The sequence below is a fragment of the Haematobia irritans genome, chromosome 5, assembly GCF_050003625.1.
Source record: "Haematobia irritans isolate KBUSLIRL chromosome 5, ASM5000362v1, whole genome shotgun sequence".
Classification (NCBI taxonomy): Eukaryota; Metazoa; Arthropoda; class Insecta; order Diptera; family Muscidae; genus Haematobia; species Haematobia irritans.
The window spans coordinates 45526942-45553868 of record NC_134401.1 but is presented as its reverse complement, the minus strand read 5'-3'; the positions used below and the strand labels follow the sequence as shown (position 1 = coordinate 45553868).

At 26.2% G+C, this 26927-nt stretch overlaps 1 protein-coding gene across 1 annotated transcript in view; it reads left to right on the top strand.

Annotated features, from left to right (window-relative positions):
• Positions 1 to 26927, top strand: part of nvy (CBFA2/RUNX1 partner transcriptional co-repressor nervy) — a 251639-nt gene that overhangs the window by 198518 nt on the left and 26194 nt on the right. Inside the window, exon 2 of the mRNA XM_075310854.1 lies at positions 14378 to 14474. Within this exon, the coding sequence (XP_075166969.1) occupies positions 14378 to 14474 (97 nt within the window). The remainder of the gene's footprint in view (positions 1 to 14377; positions 14475 to 26927) is intronic.

Here is a 26927-nt window from a genome sequence, read left to right as displayed (position 1 = left end):
TCATATAGAAATAAAATTTTCAAAAAAAATTTCTATAGAAATAAAATGTTCAAAAAAAAATCTATAGAAATAAAATTTTTACAAAATTTTCTATAGAAATCTAATTTTTATTAAATTTTCTATAGAAACAAAATTTGAAATAAAATTTTGCCAAACGTTTCTTGAAAAAAAACTTTGATTAAATTATTTAAAGAAATAAAAGTTTGACAAAACTTTCTATAGAAACAAAATTTTGGGAAATTTTTCATATAGAAAAAGTTTTTGATAACATTTTCTATAAAAATAAAATTTTTACAAAATTTTCAATAGAAACAAAATTTTGACAAAATTTGAAATAAAATTTTGCCAAAGTTTTCTCAGAAATAAAATTTTCCCAAAGTTTTCTTAGAAATAAAATTTTGAAAAAATTTTTTATAGAAATACAAGTTTAACAACATTTTCTATAGAAATAAAATTTAGGCAATATTTTCTATAGAAATAAAATTTTATGAAAATTTCCATGTAGAAATAACATTTTGACAATACTTTCTATAAAAATGAAATTTTAGGAAAATTTCCATATAGAAATAAAGTTTTTACAACATTTTCCATAAAAATATTTGTTTTTTCAAAATTTCCTATGAAAATAAAATTTTTGACAAAATTTTATATAGAAATAAAATTCTAAAAAATTTTTCTATAGAAATAAAATTTTGATAAAATTTTCAGTTGAACCATTTTTTTTTTAATTTTCTATAGAAATAAAATTTTGACAAAATTTTTACAAATAAATAGAATTTTGACAATATTTTCTATAGAACTAAAATTTTGACAAAATAAATAAATCTTTGACAAAATTGTCTAAAGAAATAAAATTTTTACAAAATTTTCTATAGAAATACAATTTTGAAAAACTATTCTATAGAAATAAAATGTTGACAAAATTTTCTATAGAAAAAAAATGTTGACAAAATTTTCTATAGAAATAAAATTTTCTATAGAAATAAAATATCGACAAAATTTTCTATAGAAATAACATTTTGACAAAGTTTTTCCAAATAAATAGAATTTTGACAATATTTGCTATAGAACTAAAATTTTGACAAAATAAATAAAATTTTGTCAAAATTGTTTATGGAAATAAAATTTTAACAAAATTTTCTATAGAAATAAAATTTTAACAAAATTTTCTATAGAAATAAAATTTTAACAATATTTTCTATAGAAATACAATTTTGAAAAAATATTGTATATAAATAAAATGTTGACAAAATTTTCTATAGAAATAACCTTTTTTCCAAAATCTCCTATAGAAATGAAATTTTGTTAAAATTTTCTATAGAAACAAAATGTTGTCAAAATTTTCTATACCAAATAAAATGTTGACACAATTTTCTATAGAAATAAAATATCGACAAAATTTTCATATAAAAATAAAATTTTGAAAAAATTTAGAACAGAAATAAAATTTTGACACAATTTTCTATAGAGATAAAATTTTAAGAAAATGTTCACATAGAAATAAAATTCTAAAAATTTTTTTTATAGAAATACAATTTTGATAAAATTTTCCGTGGACCCATTTTGTCAATTTTCTATAGAAATAAAATTTTGATAAAATTTTCTATAGAAATTTAGGCAATATTTTCTATAGAACTAAAATTTTATGAAAAATTACCATGTAGAAATAACATTTTGACAATATTTTCTATAACAATAAAATTTTAGGAAAATTTCCCATATAGAAATAAAGTTTTTACGACATTTTTTATAAAAGTAATTTTTTTTTGTTCAAAATTTCCTATAAAAATAAAATTTTTGACAAAATTTTATATAGAAATAAAATTCTAAAAAATTTTTCTATAGAAATAAAATTTTGATAAAATTTTCAGTTGAACCAATTTTTTTTTTAATTTTCTATAGAAATAAAATTTTGACAAAATTGTCTATAGAAATAAAATTTGGAAAAAATTTTTCCAAATAAATAGAATTTTGACAATATTTTTATAGAACTAAAATTTTGACAAAAAAAATAAAACTTTGACAAAATTGTCTATAGAAATAAAATGTTTACAACATTTTCTATAGAAATACAATTTTGAAAAAATATTCTATAGAAATAAAATGTTGACAAAATTTTCTATAGAAATAAAATTTTGACAACATTTTCTATAGAAATAAAATATCGACAAATTTTTCATTTAGAAATAAAATTTTGATAAAATTTTCTATAGAAATAAAATGTTGACAAAATTTTCTATAAAAATAAAATTTTGACAAAATTTTCTATAGAAATAAAATATCGACAAATTTTTCATTTAGAAATAACATTTTAACAAAATTTTCTATAGAAATACAATTTTGAAAAAATATTCTATAGAAATAAAATGTTGACAAAATTTTGTATAGAAATAACTTTTTTTTCCAAAATGTCCTATAGAAATGAAATTTTGTTAAAATTTTCTATAGATACAAAATTTTGAAAAAATGTTCTATAGAAATAAAATTTTGAAAAAACTTTCTATAGTAATAAAATATCGACAAAATTTTCATATAAAAATAAAATTTTGACAAAATTTAGAATAGAAAGAAATTTTTGACACAATTTTCTATAGAGATAAAATTTTAAGAAAATGTTCACATAGAAATAAAATTCTAAAAAAAAATTTTATAGAAATACAATTTTGATAAAATTTTCCGTGGACCCATTTTTTTTTTTTAATTTTCTATAGAAATAAAATTTTGATAAAATTTTTATATAAAAATAAAATTTTCTATAGATACAAAATTATGAAAAAATGTTCTATAGAAATAAAATTTTGAAAAAATTTTCTATAGAAATAAAATATCGACAAAATTTTCATATAAAAATAACATTTTGACAAAATTTAGTATAGAAATAAAATTTTGACACAATTTTCTATAGAGATAAAATTTTAAGAAAATTTTCACATAGAAATAAAATTCTAAAAAAAAAATTTATAGAAATACAATTTTGATAAAATTTTCCGTGGACCCATTTTTTTTTTAATTTTCTATAGAAATAAAATTTTGATAAAATTTTTATATAGAAATACAATTTTCTATAGATACAAAATTTTGACAAATGTTCATATAGAAATAAAATTTTGACAAAATTTTCTTTAGAAATAAAATTTTGAAAAAATTTTCTATAGAAATAAAATTTTGACAAAATTTAGTATAGAAATAAAATGTTTACACAATTTTCTATAGAGATAAAATTTTAAGAAAATTTTCACATAGAAATAAAATTCTAAAAAAAAAATTATAGAAATACAATATTGATAAAGTTTTCCGTGGACCCATTTTTTTAACCCTCTAATGCCCCAAGTTTTTTGTCAGTTAATTAAATATTCACAACGACACAAAAGCGAGAAAACTAATCAAGTAAAATTTATACGGTAAAATTAAGTATATGCTGCAAAGGTTCTTGAACAGGTTCAACTAAGTTTTCTTTTTATTTTATTTATTTTTGTTGTCTTAAGGTGTGTTTTACTAAAGGCTTCCTTATTTAATGAAGCCCGCCTATAGGCTGGATTGGGCATTAGAGGGTTAAATTTTCTATAGAAATAAAATTTTGATAAAATTTTTATATAGAAATAAAATTTTCTATAGAAATGAAATTTTGTTAAAATTTTCTATAGAAATGAAATTTTGTTAAAATTTTCTATAGAAACAAAATTTTTGTCAAAATTTTCTATAGAAATAAATATTTTCTATAGAAATAAAATATCGACAAAATTTTCATATAGAAATAAAATTTTGACAAAATGTTCATATAGAAATAAAATTTTGACAAAATTTTCTATAGAAATAAAATTGTTCATCTTTATAGAAAATATCGCACATTGTGACCCTCTCACATTCATATTTCTAATCTAGGCTAAACAATCGTTAGATACAACAACAAAACGCCACCAATATTGAACAGCTGGCCGGCCCAACGAGTGTCAATTCTTATTGCGAGTATACAAACGTGCAGTCATTGAGATTCAATCACGCTGCTCTAAATGGCATAATTCACTTGTTCAGATGTTCAGTTCTACTTCAATGATTCTGTTGTTGCTTTCGCAGTGTCAGTCATTTAAACAGGAATAATGAATTTATGAATGCAGGTGCTGGTTGGGCTGGTTTTTTCCTCTACGATTTCTTTTTCTTTGGCCATCATAAATGTGCGAAAATCACTCAGATTACCTGCTGCTGCGAAGACTGCTGCTACTGCAGGTTATATCTTTGGTGTAGACGTCAGCAATGAGTGTTTAGACGATTAGAAACATTTTACAGATACCTTCAAAATTTCAGAGTTTAACTGAGAAAAGGCGTACAAAACAAAGTGAAATTTATTTCCTCATCAGCACAAGTGAAAGAAACCATATTTTTAGTTTTTGGAATAAAAAAAAATGGGGGCATCAGTTATAAATTGTTAGTAAATTATAGATACACTTGAAGGGAAGAGGATAAGAAGTGTTTGACATGCAATATTTTGAAGAACATTAAGATCTTTATTTTAATTATTTTTTTTATCTTAAAGAATTTGCCTTTTATTTTGTGAAAATTGCTTGGTCTAAAATTTATTTTGCTTAATCTTTATATTAGATCGATATTTTTTTCAGTGTTGATTATTTTTGTAACACGAATATCGACAAATGAGTTAACACTGCTGCATTGTTTTAGAATTCCATGATATCGCTTCAATAAACCCTGTAATAAGTCTATAGATTTCAAATGGTATACAAAACGGAATGGAATATCCCTGGGTAGTCGTCCCCACCTGCATTCACCCTTTCTCCATTTATTTACTTGGTAATTTCATTTAATTTTCTATGAACGAAAAATCCTTCGATCGAAATCACCTAACATGTGCATTTGTAATCAGCAAAAATCTTTAGTAACCTCCAACATCTGTTGTTTGGCACAATGTGTGCACGCAACCATTAACCCAGCCCAAGGGCTCCATTTGGCAAAAGTTTGTTTTTTCAACAAATGGAGTTGTAAATGGATTTTGGTATACCCAGCCCCAGACCCCAGCCCCAGACCCCAGCTCCAAACCATATCGCCATAACATCATTGGTGTTCAGCACCACTTTTATTGCCTTCAATCAGGCAGTTAGTGGTGGCAATTTGCACAGGCTGTGTGCCCTGAGTGAGTATGGTAGCAAGTGTTGCTGATTTGATTAGTTGGTCGGTTTCGATTTATGGCTGTAACTCAAAAATTCTGGCATTCTGCCTAGGCTCTCGTTCTATACCAATGCCAATAGTCTAAGGGATTTTAAGCAGCTGCAGCTGTTCTGTTCTTCACATTGATTGTCGGTGGTTATTGCAAATGGGTTGGTTCTGTTTTGCTTTCTGCTATTATTTCAATTGGATATTGTTTAGTAAAGGAAAGCAGCAGGCAGCAGACAGCATTTGCTATTCAATACTCACATTTAATTTAGTCTTCTGACAACTTTTGCACATGCAATGCCAATACTCCAGTTTTACAACTCTTCGTAGGCATTCATATGGTGACAGCATGAACCTCAAAATTACTGGGATTTATTTACTGCACACTATTTAGTAGGGAAATGAGAAGGAGCGAACGAAATTGCATGTATTTTGAAATAGGAATGTATTTTGCAAAAAAAAAACATTTTGTTTCAAAATTCCAAAAATTTTAATTAATTTCATTTAAAGTAGTACAATCTGAAGTAACCCCTATTTATATTGATTACATATTAATTTATTTAAATTTATCTAATTAAAATTGAGCAAGTATATACGGCCGTAAGTTCGGCCAGGCCGAATCTTATGTACCCTCCACCATGGATGCATAGAAACTTCTACTAAAGACTGTCATCCACAATCGAATTACTTGAGTTGCGGTAACACTCGCCGCATTTTGAATAAATTTTCTAGAGAAATAAATATTGGAAAACAAGTATATACGGCCGTAAGTTCGGCCAGGCCGAATCTTATGTACCCTCCACCATGGATTGCGTAGGAACTTCTACTAAAGGCTGTCATCCACAATCGAATTACTTGGGTTGCGATAACACTTGCCGATGGCAAGGTATCGTAAAACTTTTTAACACTGTCTTCTAAATTGTAAGTTAGCCCATACGGGGTATATATTAAACAAAAAAAGGCCGATTAAATACGTATATAATCTAGTTTGACAAAATTTTCTATAGAAATAAAATTTTGACAAAATTTTCTATAGAAATGAAACCTTGACAAAATTTTCTAAAGAAATAAAATTTTGACAAAATTTTCTATAGAAATAAAAATTTGACAAAAATTTCTATAGAAATAAAAACTTGACAAAATTTTCTATAGAAATAAAATGTTGACAAAATTTTCTATGGAAGTAAAATGTTGACAAAATTTTCTATAGCAATTTTGACAAAAATTTCTATAGAAATAAAATGTTGACAAAATTTTGTATAGAAATGAAATTTTGACAAAACTTAGTATAGAAATAAAATGTTGACAAAATTTTCTACAGAAATAAATTTTTTACAAAATTTTCTATAGAAATAAAATTTTGACAAACATTTCTATAGAATAATCTTTTGACAAAACTTTCTATAGAAATGAAATTTTAACAAAACTTTCTATAGTAATAAAATTTGACAAAATTTTCTATGGAAATAAAGTTTTGGTAGATTACAAAATTTTCTATAGAAATAAAATTTTGACAAAATTTTCTATGGAAATAAAATTTTGAAAACATTTGTATAGAAATAAACTTTTGACAAAACTTTCTATAGAAATGAAATTTTGAAAAAACTTTCTACAGTAATAAAATTTGACAAAATTTTCTATGGAAATAAAGTTTTGGTAGATTATTTTTGGCGATATGGACCAATTTTTGTGTAATAAGTCATCGGTTATATATAACTAAAGACCGATATGGACCAATTTTTACATGGCTGTTAGAGGCCATATATTGACAAAATGTACCAAATTTCAACCGTATCGGATGACTTTTGCTCCTCCAAGAGGTTCCGGACGTCAAATCTGGGGACGGTTTATATGGGAACTATATATAATTATGGACCGATATGGACCAATTTTTGCATGGTTGTTAGAGACCATATACTAACACCATCTACCAAATTTCAACTGGATCGGATCAATTTTGCTCTTCCTAGAAGCTCCGGAGGTCAAATCTGGGGATCGGTTTATATGGGGGCTATATATAATTATGGACCGATATGGACCAATTTTTGCATGGTTATTAGAGGCCGTAAACTAACATCAGGTACCAAATTTCAACCGGATCGGATGAATTTTGCCCCTCCAAGAGGCTCCGGAGGTCAAATCTGGGGATCGGTTTATATGGGGGCTATATATAATTATGGACCGATATGGACCAATTTTTGCATGGTTGTTAAAAACCGTATACTAAGACCACGTACTAAATTTCAACCGGATCGGATGAATTTTGCTCCTCCAAGAGGCTCCGGAGGTCAAATCTGGGGATCGGTTTATATGGGGGCTATATATAATTATGAACCGATATGGACCAATTTTTGCATGGTTGTTAGAGACCGTATACTTAGACCACGTACCAAATTTCAACCGGATCGGATTAATTTTGCTGCTCCGGGAGGCTCCCCAAGCCAAATTTGGGGATCGGTTTATATGGGGGCTACACGTAAACGTGGTCCGATATGGCCCATTTTCAATACCATCCGACCTACATCAATAACAACTACTTATGCCAAGTTTCAAGTCGATAGCTTGTTTCGTTCGGAAGTTAGCGTGATTTCCACAGACGGACGGACAGCCGGACAGACGGACAGACGGACGGACGGACAGACGGACAGACGGACGGACGGACGGACATGCTTAGATCGACTCAGAATTTCACCACGACCCAGAATATATATACTTTATGGGGTCTTAGAGCAATATTTCGATGTGTTACAAACGGAATGACAAACTTAATATACCCCCATCCTATGGTGGAGGGTATAAAAAAATTCTATAGAAATAAAATTTTGACGAAATTTTCTATAGAAAAAAAATTTTTCCAAAATTTTCTATAGAAATAAAATTTTCACAAAATTTTCTATAGAAATAAAAGTGTGACAAAATTTTTTTTATAGAAAAAATTGGAAAAAATTTTCTATAGAAATAAAAATTAAACAAATTTTTCTATAGAAATAAAAATTAAACAAAATTTTTATAGAAATAAAATTTTGACAAAATTTTCTATAGAAATAAAATTTTGACAAAATTTTCTATAGAAATAAAATTTTGACAAAATTTTCTATAGAAATAAAATTTTGAAACAAAATTTCTATAGAAATATAATTTTGAAAAAAAAAATCCATAGGAATAATATTTTGACAATATTTTAAAATGTTGACAACATTTTCTTTAGAAAAAAAAATTGACAAAATTTTCTACAGAAATAAAATTTTGACGAAATTTTCTATAGAAATAAAATTTTGACGAAATTTTCTATAGAAATAAAATTTTGACGAAATTTTCTATTGAAATAAAATGTTAACAAAATTTTCTATAGAGATATAATTTTGACAAAAATATATAATTTTGAAAATTTTAAAAAAATAAATCTATAGAAATAAAATTTTGACAACATTTTCTTTAGAAATAAAATTTTGACAAATTTTTCTACAGAAATAAAATTTTGGCAAATTTTTTTATAGAAATAAAATTTTAACCAAATTTTCTATAGAAATAAAATTTTAACCAAATTTTCTATAGAAATATAATTAAAAAAAAATCTGTAGAAATAAAATTTTGCCAAATTTTCTATAGAAATGAAATTTTGACAAAATTTTCTATAGAAACAAAATTTTGAAAAAAAAATTTCTATAGAAAAAAAATTTGAAAAAAATGTCTATAGAAATAAAAAGTTAACAAAATTTTCTATAGAAATATAATTTAAAAAAAATCTATAGAAATAATATTTTGACAACATTTTCTTTATACATTAAATTTTGACAAAATTTTCTATAGAAATAAAATTTTGACGAAATTTTCTATAGAAATAAAATTTTGAAAAAAAATTTCTATAGAAATATAATTTTGAAAAAAAAGCCATAGGAATAAAATTTTGACAACATTTTCTATAGAAATAAAATTTTGACGAAATTTTCTATAGAAGTACAATTTTGACAAAATTTTCTATAGAAAAAAAATTTAACAAAATTTTCTATAGAAATAAAATTGTGAAAAAAAATTTTCTATAGAAATATAATTTTGAAAAAAAAAAAATTCATAGAAATAAAATTTTGACGAAATTTTCTATAGAAGTAAAATTTTGACAAAATTTTCTATAGAAAAAAAATGTGAAAAAAATTTCTATAGGAATAAAATTTTAACAAAATTTTCTATAGAAATAAAATGTTAACAAAATTTTCTATAGAGATATAATTTTGAAAAAAAAATATATAGAAATAAAATTTTGACAACATTTTCCTTAGAAAAAAAATTTGACAAAATTTTCTACAGAAATAAAATATTGACGAAATTTTCTATAGAAATAAAGTTTTGACAAAATTTTCTATAGAAATAAAATTTTGACGAAATTTTCTACAGAAATAAAATTTTGACATAATTTTCTATAGAAATACAATGTTAACAAAATTTTCTATAGAAAAAAAATTTGCCAAATTTTCCATGGAAATAAAATTTTGACAAAATTTTCTATAGAAATAAAATTTGCGTAGATTCTTTTTGGCGATATGGACCAATTTTTGTGTGATTTGGGATCGGCTATATATATAATTATGGACCGATATGGACCATTTTTTGCATGGTTATTAGAGACTATATACTTACACCATGTGCCAAATTTCAAACTGATCGGATGAATTTTGCTCCGCCAAGAGGCTCCGGAGGTCAAAACTTGGGGATCTATATGGGGGTTATATATAATTATGGACCGATATAGTCCAATTTGTGCATGGTTGTTGGAGACCATATACCAATACCACGTACCATATTTCAACCGGATCGGATTTTTGGTCCTCCACGAGGCTCCGGAGTTTTAATCTGGGGATCGGTTTATAAGGGGTTTATATATATATATATAAATGGACCGATATAGACAAATTTGTGCATGGTTGTTAGAGACCATGTACCAACACCACGTACGAAATTTCAACCGGATCGGATAAAATTTGCTTCTCTAAGAGGCTCCGCCAGGCAAATCTTGGGATCAGTTTTTTTGGGGGCTATATATAATTATGGATCGATATGGACCAATTTTTGCATATGTTAGTTGTTAGAGGCCATATACTAACACCACGTACCAAATTTCAACTGGATCGGATGAATTTTGGTCCTCCACGAGGCTTCGGAGTTCAAAACTAAGGATCGGTTTATATGGGGGTTATAAATAACAAGTATATACGGCCGTAAGTTCGGCCAGGCCGAATCTTATGTACCCTCCACCATGGATTGCGTAGGAACTTCTACTAAAGGCTGTCATCCACAATCGAATTACTTGGGTTGCGATAACACTTGCCGATGGCAAGGTATCGTAAAACTTTTTAACACTGTCTTCTAAATTGTAAGTTAGCCCATACGGGGTATATATTAAACAAAAAAAGGCCGATTAAATACGTATATAATCTAGTTTGACAAAATTTTCTATAGAAATAAAATTTTGACAAAATTTTCTATAGAAATGAAACCTTGACAAAATTTTCTATAGAAATAAAATTTTGACAAAATTTTCTATAGAAATAAAAATTTGACAAAAATTTCTATAGAAATAAAAACTTGACAAAATTTTCTATAGAAATAAAATGTTGACAAAATTTTCTATGGAAGTAAAATGTTGACAAAATTTTCTATAGCAATTTTGACAAAAATTTCTATAGAAATAAAATGTTGACAAAATTTTGTATAGAAATGAAATTTTGACAAAACTTAGTATAGAAATAAAATGTTGACAAAATTTTCTACAGAAATAAATTTTTTACAAAATTTTCTATAGAAATAAAATTTTGACAAACATTTCTATAGAATAATCTTTTGACAAAACTTTCTATAGAAATGAAATTTTAACAAAACTTTCTATAGTAATAAAATTTGACAAAATTTTCTATGGAAATAAAGTTTTGGTAGATTACAAAATTTTCTATAGAAATAAAATTTTGACAAAATTTTCTATGGAAATAAAATTTTGAAAACATTTGTATAGAAATAAACTTTTGACAAAACTTTCTATAGAAATGAAATTTTGAAAAAACTTTCTACAGTAATAAAATTTGACAAAATTTTCTATGGAAATAAAGTTTTGGTAGATTATTTTTGGCGATATGGACCAATTTTTGTGTAATAAGTCATCGGTTATATATAACTAAAGACCGATATGGACCAATTTTTACATGGCTGTTAGAGGCCATATATTGACAAAATGTACCAAATTTCAACCGTATCGGATGACTTTTGCTCCTCCAAGAGGTTCCGGACGTCAAATCTGGGGACGGTTTATATGGGAACTATATATAATTATGGACCGATATGGACCAATTTTTGCATGGTTGTTAGAAACCATATACTAACACCATGTACCAAATTTCAACTGGATCGGATCTATTTTGCTCTTCCTAGAAGCTCCGGAGGTCAAATCTGGGGATCGGTTTATATGGGGGCTATATATAATTATGGACCGATATGGACCAATTTTTGCATGGTTATTAGAGGCCGTAAACTAACATCAGGTACCAAATTTCAACCGGATCGGATGAATTTTGCCCCTCCAAGAGGCTCCGGAGGTCAAATCTGGGGATCGGTTTATATGGGGGCTATATATAATTATGGACCGATATGGACCAATTTTTGCATGGTTGTTAAAAACCGTATACTAAGACCACGTACTAAATTTCAACCGGATCGGATGAATTTTGCTCCTCCAAGAGGCTCCGGAGGTCAAATCTGGGGATCGGTTTATATGGGAGCTATATATTATTATGGACCGATATGGACCAATTTTTCATGGTTGTTAGAGGCCGTATACTAACATCAGGTACCAAATTTCAACCGGATTGGATGAATTTTGCCCCTCCAAAAATCTCCGGAGGTCAAATCTGGGGATCGGTTTATATGGGGGCTATATATAATTATGGACCGATATGGACCAATTTTTGCATGGTTGTTAGAGACCATATACTAACATCAGGTACCAAATTTCAATCGGATCGGATGAATTTTGCCCCTCCAAGAGGCTCCGGAGGTCAAATCTGGGGATCGGTTTATATGGGGGCTATATATAATTATGGACCGATATGGACCAATTTTTGCATGGTTGTTAGAGACCGTATACTTAGACCACGTACCAAATTTCAACCGGATCGGATTAATTTTGCTGCTCCGGGAGGCTCCCCAAGCCAAATTTGGGGATCGGTTTATATGGGGGCTACACGTAAACGTGGTCCGATATGGCCCATTTTCAATACCATCCGACCTACATCAATAACAACTACTTATGCCAAGTTTCAAGTCGATAGCTTGTTTCGTTCGGAAGTTAGCGTGATTTCCACAGACGGACAGCCGGACAGACGGACAGACGGACAGACGGACGGACGGACAGACGGACGGACGGACGGACATGCTTAGATCGACTCAGAATTTCACCACGACCCAGAATATATATACTTTATGGGGTCTTAGAGCAATATTTCGATGTGTTACAAACGGAATGACAAACTTAATATACCCCCATCCTATGGTGGAGGGTATAAAAATGGACCGATATAGACCAACTTGTGCATGCTTGTTAGAGACCATATACCAACACCACGTACCAAATTTCAACCGGATCGGATGAAATTTGCTAAGAGGCTCCGCAAGCCAAATCTGGGTATCAGTTTACATGGCGGCTATACGTAAAAGTGGTCCAATATGAACCATTTACAATACCATCCGACCTACAACAATAACAACTACTTATATATATATATATATATATATATATATATATATATATATATATATATATATATATATATATATATATATATATATATATATATATATATATATATATATATATATATATATATATATATATATATATATATATATATATATATATATATATATATATATATATATATATATATATATATACTTTATGGGGTCTCAGAAAAATATTTCGATGTAGTACAAACGGAATGACAAACTTAACATACCCCCATCCTATGATGGAGGGTATAAAAATTAATTGGCAACAACTCACAGTGATTGAACACGACATACGGCATTTTCCCATTTGTAAACAAAAAAATAACAAATTTTATCATAAGTCTCATGCTTGCGACCAAAGTCGCACTTCTCGGATTGTGCAAGATACTTCTATCGTAATGATAAATGTCCAATAATATTACATTTAATTGATAAAAATTTTATGTATTTTATCGGATTTTAAATTCCATTTAATTTTATTGAATTTAATTTAGTTCAATTCTATTTAAATTAATTTAATGAAAACTTGTCAATCTAATTTAATTTATTTTAATTTAATTAAAAATTTCAAAACTACATCAAAATATTGCACGTCAAACCCATTTTAATTTAATATTATTTAATTTAGATTAACTTATTCATTAAATGTTATTCATGAACTTTTAAGGCCAGGTATTTTATTGGGAATACAAGATAAGTTTATTCAATTTTTGTCATCCATCGTTTCGCTGGGGGATTCCGGGCATCTCTAGAATGGTATTTATTGAATATTTAATCTTTATTTAGGTTATTTACTATTGCACTTATAAAAATTCCTATTCGCTAATATAACATAAGACACACACAAACGTTTTAAAATAATTAAAAAAAAAATAATCAAATAAAAAAATAGGACATAGCTAATCATAATTAAATATCGACGATATTGTTTATACAATTTTTTTTTATTCCCGGTTTTAATTGGTTAAAATCAATTAAAATATGACTCGCCACATCATTCCCAAAATTTTTGTTATCCAAAATGGCATCCGTGTGATTTCAGTGATTTCCGATGTTATCACCAAAAATGATATTGTGTTTGATTTTATTGTTGTAAAATCTTGCCCCCAAGAATATTTTATGACCGAAATTGTATGTTTTGGTGTGGCGCAGGGGGTGGGGGGTGTGAGCTTGCATGCCAGACACCAATTTCGTGCATAAATAAATTTAAATGCCACTGTAAGCAAAACAACACCCTATCAGCTTCGACGCTTCGGTTTACCCCAAAAGGGTTTTTATAATGTGAGAAATTTATCACTTGCTGATTGGATATGGGCTTGAATGAAATGAGAGATAAAATATTTCTATATTAACTCAATTACTGTCATAGTTCATTTACGTCTTTTGGATATTTGACAGAGTGATACTAATTTATTGGGGGGTTTCTGTTTTATTTTATTTGTAGATGGCTCTCGACGGTAAAACCATCATTAAGGAAGAAATCACAGATAAGGACGCCTATGAGGCAGCAGCATCAGCAAATTCGACACGAAGAAATAAAGGTAAGTCGTGTGTCTTGTCTCTCATATTTTTTAATTTTATGTGAATATCGAATTCTGTATAAACATCTTCTATGATATAATATTCAAATCACTACTGTGTCCATTTGCCTGGAGCTAAGCTCCGAAAATCCTTCTATTCCGAAGACTTTTTCTCGGTGAAAATATACCGTAAAGAATATATACTTTTTCACTTTAACTACACTGGTAGAAAAAGTTTCATTATATTAACGAAATGTGTCATTAAAAGTGAGCCAATGAAACAAATTCGTTAATGCAACGAAATTTTTCGTTATTATAACGAATTTTCTGTTAATTAACGTAACGTTTCGTACTATTAACGAATATCTTCATTGTTTTAATGAAAATGTTTCATTATATCAATGTAAAATTTTCATTGGCTCAATTTTAATGAAATTTTCTTTCACTAAATTGATGTGTTGTCATAAACTGGAAGAAATAGTTTAGAAATAGTTGGCATTAAAAACAACGAAACAAATTCGTTAATATAAGAAAATTTTTTATCATTACGATAAATTTTCTGTTAAACAATGAAACGTTTCGTATTATTAACGAAAGTTTTCATTGTCCTAATGAAACTTTTTCGCTGATTCAATTTTAATGAAATTTTCTTTGTGTGTAGAAAATAGATTTCCGAACATATTCTCACACATTTAAAACCATTTGCAATTTTTATTTGCTTACTAGCCTGTTCATATACAAACATTTTAATTTACTTAAACAAGACATTGCTAATATTTGTAACTTCATCTTGTAAAACATCCTCCAACAAAAACTATAAAAATTCTTCGAACATCTTTTATATCCAGTGGAATAAAAGCAAAAAAATATTTTATTATTTTTCCTATGTTATATTTGAACATAATTTATGAATTTCAAATAATTTCGTTTGTATAGACATAAGCTGGCATCCGATTTAAATAGAATTCCATTTATTTCCTTTATACATGTATGGGGAAGCATATGGCAATCTGGACGTAATGGAAGTTGTTTGCTTCTTCAATTGTACATCCTAAAATATATTGCTAAAGAAAACAATTGCTACACAAATATTTTTGTACCCTCCCTTATGGTCAAGATAATCTGGGACTAGGGATTTATAATCAGAATTAAAAAGTTGGATTTTAGAATTTTTAAAATATTGAAATAAATGAAAATTATGATTTATGGCATAGGTGGTATTTGTAATGACTATAAGTTGAAGTAATATTTAAGACCACGGATATCAAAATTTCTTTTGAAAAACGCCGTGCGTCTATGTCTATCGAATGTCCATAGAAATACAATTTTGATAAAATTTTCAATAGAAATAAAATCTATAGAAATAAAAGACAGTAGGTACTTCAAATATGAAGATAAGACGTATGAACAATTGAAAGGAATGCCAATGGGATCTCCAGCATCTCCAATAATTGCTGACATCACCATGGAAGAGCTACTAGACGTGTCCTTAAGCAAGATACCGAAACCTCGAATTATAACAAAATATGTGGACGACATATTTGCGATAGTAAAGAAAACCGACGTGGAAAGTACTCTTGACGCATTAAACTCATTCCACAGTCAAGTACAATTTACAATGGAGTTAGAGAAGGATAACAAGCTACCATATTTAGACTGTAACATACTGAGAGATGATAATTGTTTGAGGCTGAAAACCAACAGCAACTGGACGACTAATAAATTATAATTCAAAACACAATAAAAGTATAATCCATATGACAGCAATCAATTTTATAGATCGAATCTTAAGGATAAGTGATGCAGAATTCCACAAGGAGAATGAAATAAAGATAAGACATATATTGACCACAAACGATTTTCCAAATAGAATAATAAGCAGACTAATAAATCGCGTTAAAAATAAAACACTTGACGAAAACGTTAAAACTAAGACTATTGAAGAGCCGAACCATAATAAGGATAAGTCATACAAACCCATGACTTACGTTGAAGGATTCTCAGAGCGTTTTTTCAAATCGGACGTATATAACAAGGACAAGATTCAAATTGCTTCACGCACATCGAGAACAGTAAAGGAATTATTCAGCAACACAAAGTCAAAAATAAAGAATGAGGACAGGAGTAACATAGTGTACAAAATTAAATGTAATGGAGACAAGTCCAACATATGCCCAATGGCATATGTTAGCACTACAATGACCAAACTTAAGACAAGACTTTCGTCGCATAAATCAGACCTTAAAGCTGTAGACAAATCAGTAGAGCAAAAAACAGCACTTGCAGCTCACTGTGCAACAACAGGACACAAGCCCAACTTCACAGACGTCGAGATACTTGCTCAAGAGAATAATCATAGGCGTAGATACACTCTTGAGATGCTTAATATAATAGATCTCTCTCCTGACAAGAGAATGAATTTTCAAAGAAGACACGGAAGAATGCGCGAGAATATATCGACACATCATAAACAAGCATCGACACAAACGAAGCTTAGTGTACGGTGACTTGCAGAACGAACAGCATCACACGAACTCACGTTAGTTATTATCAATATATTATATCTAAAATAATATTGTGATTTGTGAACATTAAAAGTAATTTAATTTTTGTAATTTATGTAGATACAAAATCCCAGAAGATGGTTAGTGGCACTAACCGAAATATTGGAAATAAATATTAAAACAAATCAATAATCGATTGTTTCTATGACCTCAAGCCGAACAAAATTAATAATCAGAATGGAAATAAAATTTTGGCAAAATTTTCTTATAGAAATAAAATTTTGACACAATTTTCTATAGAAATAAATTTTTGACAAAATTATCTATAGAAATAAAATTTCCACAAAGTTTTCTATAGAAATAAATATTTCACAAAATTTTCTCTAGAAATAAAATTTTGTCAAAAATTTCTATAGTAAAAAAATTGTAAAAAATTTTCTATAGAAATAAAATTTTGACAAAATTCATTATAGAAATAAAATTTTGACAATTTTTTTTAAGTAAAATTTTTTTATTTAGAAATAAAATTTTGACAACATTTTTTTAGAAATAAAATTTTAAAAAATTCATTTAAAAATAAAATTTTGACAATTTTTGTAAAGTAAAATTTTGACAAAATTTTCTATAGAAATAAAATTTTAACAAAATTTTCTACAAAAATAAAATTTTGACAAAATTTTCTATTGAAATAAAATTTTGACTAAATTTTCTATAGAAATAAAATTTTGACAAAATTTTCTATAGAAATAAAATTGCAACAAAATTTTCTATACAAATAAAATTTTGACAAAATTTTCCATACAAATAAAATTTTGACAAAATTATCTATAGAAATAAATTTTCCACAAAATTTTCTATAGAAGTAAAATATTTTGTCACAATTTTATTTATATTTCTGTAATGAATAGAAATATAATTTTGACACATTTTTTAGAAATAAAAGCATAAAAGACAAAATTTTCTATTAAAATAAAATGTTGACAAAATTTTCTATAAAAATAAAATTTTAGCAAAATTTTCTACAAAAATTAAATATTGAAAAATTTTCTATAAAATAAAATTTTGAAAAAATTATCTATAGAAAGAAAAATGTCCACAAAATTTTCTATAGAAATAAAATTTTGACAAAAATTTCTATAGAAATAAAATTTTGACAAAATTTTCTATAGAAATAAAATTTTGACAAAATTTTCTATAGAAATAAAATTTTGACAAAATTTTCTATAGAAATAAAATTTTGACAAAATTTTTTATAGAAATAAAATTTTCACAAAATTTGTTGCAGAAATACAATTTTGACAAAATTTTCTATACAAATAAAATGTCGACAAAATTTTCTACAAAAATTAAATATTGAAAAATTTTTTATAAAACAAAATTTTGAAAAAATTATCTATAGAAAGAAAAATGTCCACAAAATGTTCTACAGAAATAAAATTTTGACAAAATTTTCTATAGAAATAAAATTTGGACAAAATTTTTTATAGAAATAAAATGTTAACAAAATTTTCTTAGAAATAAAATTTTGACAAAATTTTCTATAGAAATAAAATTTTGACAAAATTTTCTATAGAAATAAATTTTTGACAAAATTTTTTATAGAAATAAAATGTTAACAAAATTTTCTATAGAAATAAAACTTTTACAAAACTTTCTATAGAATTAAAATTTTCACAAAATTTTTTGTAGAAATAAAATTTTGACAAATGTGTTTTTGAAGAAAACTTTTGTCACAAGTTTATCTCTAAAAATAAAAATTTTAATTTTGACAAAATTTTTATTTAGAAATAAAATGTTGAAAAAATTTTCTATAGAAATAAAATATTGACAAAATTTTCTATGGAAATAAAATTTTAACAAAATTTTCTATAGAAATAAAATTTTGAAAAAATTATCTACAGAAACAAAATTTCCACAAAATTTTCTATAGAAATAAAATTTTGACAAAATTTTCTATAAAAATAAAATTTTGACACAAATTTTTTATAGAAATAAAATTTTTACAAAATTTTCTGTAGAAATAAAATTTTAACAAAATTTTCTATAGAAATAAAATTTTGACAAAATTTTCTATAGAAATAAAATTTTTACAAAATTTCCAATGGAAATAAAATTTTAGAAATTTTTTCAAAATAAACAAAATCTTGACAAAAATTTCTAGAGAAACCAAATTCTGAAATATTAAATCTTTAGATTTAAGATAAAAACGCTTCAAATATAGTTTATGACTTATTTTGAAGATTTAGCATCTTTTGTTTAACGAAAGTCCTAATGAAATATTTTTGAGCTGAAGTGTTTTGCTCATGTACTTTCAATTAAATATTGTTGAACACAAAGCAATTAAAATGTACAACAGTTAAAACGTTTCATTATCTAAGTTTAGGTAATAATCCTTTGAAAATAATGCTTGAAAGCAGGATATAAGAATAGTTTAAAAATATTGTGACAAAATTTAAACCGTACGCAAATTAAATCAATTAAATAAAAACAACTATTGAATACTCTTGGGATAACACATATATGCAATTTACAAAATCAAAGGTTTATTAGTCAAATAATCCTCTAATGTCTCATTTTGTGTTCTGCTGATAATTAAATCAGATTTGTTAACGAATGGTGTAAAACAAAAAATATAAACCTAATGAGAAAGAGCTTCTAAAAAATTAGAAAATTTTGTCAAAATGTCATTTCTATAAAAAATGCTGTCAAAATGTAATTTCTATAAAAAAATGTTGTCAAAATTGTATTTTATAGAAAATTTTAACAAAACTTTATAAGATAAAGACAAAATTTTATTTTTGTAAAAAATTTTGTCAAAATTTTATTTCTATAGAACATTTTTTCATGATTTTATTTCTATAGAAAATTTTGGCAAAATGTTATTTCTATAGAAATTTTTTTTTTAAATTTCATTTCTACAGAAAATTTTATTTCTTGGCCACAGGAACATCAAACTGCACAAATGTAAATATTCTGAGTTTTTGAGAATTTAGATTTAGTTGCAAGTTTTCTTTAAATTTTCGGCTTAAATTCAACATTTTTTTTTAATGTATTTATGAAATACTCTTTCACCCAGAATTCTTTGTATCCTCATTTCTCAACTCTGACCACTTGATCTCTCATCTTCACATATAATTCTATTGCGAATGCCACATTCTTTAGTTGGTAGGTTAAATCTAATGGTTTTTTCAACATTCGTTTGGTTTATCATATCCTGTTTTTTAGTCGTTGGCAAGGAGAGTGAGATGCAAATTCTGTTTTAGCCTGTTTTGATTGTATGTGAATTTGTACAGGTGTAAATATTTCCACAATGCAAAATTCTTTGAAATAACACAAAGATAACACAAAACAATTTTTTTATATATTTTTTTCTTTTGTCGTGTGTCTACATTGTCAGAATTTTTGTCATTTTGTGTTCGGGTACATACTAACGATAGTATTCACCCTATTAACAAGGATGTTTGTATATGTTTTAAGGATCGCATTAAAAGGGCCTTTTTTCAATATAGGAAAGTAGTGAAATAAAAAATCACGTTTTTTCTTGATGATGAGTAAAATGGCGTGACACTGCTTTTGTAGCCTTTTCAAGCAATCAAGAATTTTTTACATCAATATGCCCTCCGCTATAGAATGGGGTCTATGCTAACTTTGTCATGAAAGTCTATACGACCTTAATCTGAAAAAACCAAGGTTGCCAAAAAATACGTATATACCAAATATAAAATTATAAAATTAAAAAAAAACAAAATATTTTGAAATTTGTCAAAATGTTATCTTCATATAAATTTATGTCAAAATTATCCAAAATTTTGTTTCTTTAGAATACTTTGTCAAAAAAGGTTTTTTCTATAATTTTTTTATCTCTATATAAACTTTTGTAAAAATTTTATTTGTATGGACAATTTTTTCAAAATTTTATTTCTATAGAAAATTTTGTTTCTATAGAAAATTTTGTTAAAATTTTGTTTCTATAGAAACTTTTGTTAACATTTTATTTTTATAGAAAATTTTGTTAAACTTTTGTTTCTATCGAAAATTTTGTTAAAATTTTATTTTTATAGAAAATTTTATTAAAATTTAATTTCTATAGAATATTTTGTTAAAATTTTGTTTCTATAGACAATTTTGTTAAAATTTTATTTCTATACAAAATTTTGTCAAAATTTTATTTTAAAGAAATTTTTTAAAAAAATTTTATCCATATGGAAAATTTTGCCAAAATTTTATTTCTATAGAAAATTTTGTCAAAATTTTATTTCTATAGAAAATTTTGTGAAAATTTTATTTCTATAGAAAATTTTGTCAAAATTTTATTTTTACAGAAAATTTTGTTAAAATTTTATTTCTATAGACAATTTTATTTATTTATTTATTTATTTATTTATTTATTTCGTCTAGGGAAAATATTCCTTACAGACTAATGCTTAATAATAAATTGTGTTTAACAAGTTCTTAAATTGATTAATATTCAAAGAAAAGTCTACGTCGTATAGCAAACTTATTCTATTACATTCTGTAAGAAATCTAGTGATGGGCTCATTCATAGCGTAGCTAGTTCTATGACAAGGAACATGAAAAACTTCAAAATTTCTTAATCTTCGGGATGGTACATGAAATCCTATTTTACTAAAAATATAAGGACAATCTAAAGTGCCACATATAACTTTATATAAGAATAGAATGCATTGCAGAAGTCTTCGATCTTTTAATGTAGGCAAATGTATCAATTTACATCGATGCTCATAGAGTGGAATTGGCTCAGTAAAATTGAGTGAACTTAAGCAAAACTTCACAAATTTTTTCTGAAGACGTTCAATACGATTAATATGCGTACTACACGACGGGCTCCAAACAATTTGTGCATATTCTAACTTTGTCCTTACAAGCGCAGTGTACAAAGTCTTGCGAACATAAGGATCTTGAAACTCTGTACTATGTCGTCTGATCAAAGCTAAAAGGGCATAGGCTTTTGGCATTATGTAATCAATATGAGCATTAAATGATAATTTAGAATCGAAAAAAATGCCGAGATCTAAAATCTCACTAACCTGCCTAACACGATTATCGGTAACATAATACTCAGATATCATTGGGGAGTGACGACGACTAAAACATACATAAAAACATTTTCTAACATTTAGTGACAAGTGATTAATCTCACACCAATTCACAATCGAATTTAAATCACATTGAAGATGAATAGCATCTAATAAACTATTGACGCACTTGAATAATTTTAAATCATCTGCATATAACAAAGTGTTGGAAAAAGAAATGCTCTTAGGCAAATCATTTATGAACAAATTAAATAATAGTGGGCCCAGAACACTACCCTGTGGAACCCCTGATTTCGCAAAATAATTATAAGAGTTTACGCCATCAATAGACACCAAGTACACTCTATTGAATAAATATGACCCAATCCACTTTAATGATTTTGAATGAAATCCAATCCTTGCTAATTTCGCAAGCAATATATCATGATCGACTTTGTCAAACGCCTTGGATAAATCAAGAAAAATAGTATCTACTTGGCAACCCCTTTCGAAACTATCTATGCAAAAATTAGTAAATGATAAAAGATTCGTTGTTGTAGACCTGCCACTTACAAATCCATGTTGGTAAGTAGATAAAATCGGCTTAACAGCAGCAGAAATGTAACGATACATAACATGTTCAAATACTTTAGAAACATTCGACAATTTTGATATGGGCCTATAATTAGATATATCAGTTTTATTTCCCGATTTAAAAATTGGAGTTACAAAAGAAATTTTCCAACGATCGATAAATAACCCCGATTGTAATGATTTATTAAATATTAATCGTAACGGTAAACAGACAGAAATAGCAAGTTTTTGTAAAAGAAACGCAGATAAACCATCAACATCAAATTTGCGTGAAGCTTTCAAGGATGCAATTGCATCCAAAATATCACTCTCATTAATTTGAATGAAACCAAAATCTAAACAATCATCAACAAGGTCCAAGTAAGAAGTACTATCATCGTAGTGAACTTCCTCATTGAAATTTGATGCGAAGAAAGTTGCGAATAAGTTAGCTAAATCCACAGAATCATTAACAATAATATCACCTAAATGCATCGACGATGGGTATTCACTGAATGATTTTTTCGAGTCTATATATTGCCAAAAAGACTTAGGATTGTCCTTGATCCTATTCTGAAAGTCTAGTAAGTATTGCTTATATAGAAACTTGTTTAAGTAATCAAATTCACGCGAATAATATTTGTAACGCTCATAATTTACATTATCTTTATAATTCTTAAACAGTTTGTAGAACTTATTCCTTAAATTCTTTAACTTTTTCAATCCTGGCGTGTACCATGGAAGTTTATGCACCTTACCATTACTAGCTCGCAAGTATTTATTAGTATGCATCTGAATTTTATTGACAAAATAAAAATAGCAATCATCTACTGATTTGTCATTAAACGCATCAGCCCAGTTATAATCTAATAACTCCTGATTTAAAATCTCAAAATTACAATTATCAGGGTAAAAATAATTACAATACGATGAACTAATTTTACGAAACATTATAAATTCAAAATCAATTTCTAAAGCCACATGATGCATATCTGGCATGGATAAAGGCATTTCACATTTACTAATATCGAATTGTAAATTGCTACTAATAAAAATTAGATCTAAAATACGATTAAGAGAGTTGACAAACCCATTTATCTGACATAAATTTATACTTAGAAGTGTATCTATAAAATTTATTTCAATTGAAGTATTAACATTCATTGCATATAACAACCGGGAGTCAGGAATTGTAGTCCATATCAGCTTACTTAGATTGAAGTCACCAAAAATAGCAAGTTCATTTTGATGACATTCTTCAGCAATTTGTTTCACATTCTGAATATGCTCATTATATACAGTATAGGAGCTTGTAGGGGGAATGTATGAAACTACCACAGTCAAATTAGATTGGCCACTTATAGTAATACATAATTGATCCAATAAACTGTTATCATTGGGCAAATTTACTCTCATAGCAGCTATACCACGACGGACAGCAACAAGCACACCACCACCCCTCATGTTAAAATTTTATTTCCATTCAAAATTAAAACTTTATTTCTATAGAATATTTTGTTAAAATTTTATTTCTATAGAAAATTTTGTTAAAATTTTATTTCTATACAAAATTTTGTCAAGGTTTTATTTCTATAGAAAAATTTGTCAACATTTTACTTTGACGTAATTTTTTAAAAAAAAGTTATACATATGGAAAATTTTGTCAAAATTTTATTTCTATCGAAAATTTTGTCAAAATTTTATTTCTATCGAAAATTTTGTCAAAATTTTGTTTCTATAAAAAAGTTTGTCAAAATTGTGTTTCAATAAAAAAGTTTGTCAAAAATTTTATTCTAATATCGAAAATTTTGTCACAATTTTATTTCTATAGAAAATTTTGTCAAAATTTTATTTTTATCGAAAATGTTTTCAAGAATTTTATTTCTATAGAAAAGTTTGTTAGAATTTAGTTTCTATAGAAAATGTTGTTAAAATTTTATTTCTATACAAAATTTTGTCAAAATTTTATTTCTATAGAAAATTTTGTCAAAATTTTATTTTATAGAAATTTTGTAAAAAATGTTATCCATATGGAAGATTTTGCCAAAATTTTATTTCTATCGAAAATTTTGTCAAAATTATATTTCTATCGAAAATTTTGTCAAAATTTTATTTCTATAGAAAATTTTGTCAAAATTTTATTTCTACCGAAAATTTTGTCAAAATTTTATTATAATAGCACATTTTGTCAAAATTTTATTATAATAGCACATTTTGCCAAAATTTTATTTCTATAGAAAATTTTTTCAAAATTTTATTTCTATAGGAAATTTTTTCAAAATGTTATTTCTATAGAAAATGTTGTCAAAATTGTATTAAAAAAATTGTCAACATTTTATTTCTATGGGAAATTTTGTCAAAATTTTATTTCTATCGAAAATTTTGTTTCTATAAAAAAATTTTGTCAAAATTTTGTTTCTATAAAAAATTTTGTCAAAAATTTTATTTTTATAGAAAATTTTGTAAAAATGTTATTTCTATAATTTTTTTTTTTTAAAATTTGTTTCTATAGAAAATTTTGTTAAAATTTTATTTTTATAGAAAGTTTTGTTAAAATTTTATTTCTATAGAATATTTTGTTAAAATTTTAGTTCTATAGAAATTTTTGTTAAAATTTTATTTCTATACAAAATTTTGTCAAAATTTTATTTCTATAGAAAATTTTGTCAAAATTTTATTTTAAAGAAATTTTGTAAAAAATGTTATCTATATGGAAATTTTGCCAAAATTTTATTTCTATAGAAAATTTTGTCAAAATTTTATTTCTATAGAAAATTTTGTCAAAATTTTATTTCTATCGAAAATTTTGTCAAAATTTTATTTCTATAGAAAATTTTTTCAAAATTTTATTTCTATAGAAAATTTTTTCAAAATGTTATTTCTATAGAAAATGTTGTCAAAATTGTATTAAAAAATTGTCAACATTTTATTTCTATGGAAAATTTTGTCAAAATTTTATTTCTATCGAAAATTTTGTTTCTATAAAAAAATGTTGTCAAAATTTTGTTTCTATAGAAAACTTTGTTAAAATGTTATTTTTATAGAAAGTTTTGTTAAAATTTTATTTCTATAGAATATTTTGTTAAAATTTTAGTTCTATAGAAATTTTTGTTAAAATTTTATTTCTATACAAAATTTTGCCAAAATTTTATTTCTATAGAAAATTTTGTCAAAATTTTATTTTAAAGAAATTTTGTAAAAAATGTTATCTATATGGAAATTTTGCCAAAATTTTATTTCTATAGAAAATTTTGTCAAAATTTTTTTCTATCGAAAATTTTGTCAAAATTTTATTTCTATCGAAAATTTTGTCAAAATTTTATTACAATAGCAAATTTTGTCAAAATTTTGTTTCTATAGAAAGTTTTCTCAACTTTTTTTTTATAGAAAATTTTGTTAAAATTTTATTTCTATAATTTTTTTTAAATTTTATTTCTATAGAAAATGTTGTCAAAATTCTATTAAAAATAATTGTCAACATTTTATTTCTATGGAAAATTTTGTCAAAATTTTATTTCTATTTTTTTGTGTAACCGAAATCCTATGGGTAGTGATACCAGTTTGCGTTTATTAAACTGAATATCATGACCTGGGATTAATATATCCTTTTCAGTGTAAATCACATTTAAACTTTTGAGGAAAAATGGAGAAATATTCTCCCGCATAAGCTCTGCCTCAAAATAACCACAACAGCCTTAGTGGGAATCTGTTTCATAAAAAAAAAACACCCCATTAATCCTTGGGACATTTTCTGTGTTCCTCTTGCGAGTATGACCAACTAGCCATAATGGTCAACATCATGTTTAGGAAAATATGAGAATTGTAGACAAAACTTCTAAAACTTTGAATACCACTCCTATATCGTATGTCCCCATAGTTTCAATCTTACATAGGTAATAGAGGATTCTACCCTAGCATGGAAACAAAGTCTCATTGGTGCATCCATAAACTTACCAATATGGATAGTTGGCATCTGCTATAATGTGTACTCATAGTTTTTGGTTAGTCTCCCAACCGAAAATAGAAAAAACTCTTAGTTCCATAGTCTTTGATCTGGCCTCTACCTATATTCTCCTTTACTCCCAGATGACCATTGTTTTGTTTGCTTATGTCCTTTATTCTCATCCCCTCCAATATACGTCCAGTCACCAGCTGTTGTTAGACTTTGGCTCGATGTTGGTTCTTGTTATGGTTATTGCGCCTCTTGGCCTTTGGTCATCTATAGGGGGTCAGCTGTGGTAAAAGAAGCTTAAATCCTTTCGTCTTGCCTCAATATTTGGCTAATTTCGGTTTGCAAAATTTCCTTTTGAAATTTATTGAGCACCATGTGTTTTGGTGTTTTCTTCAATGTTTGCTTTTGG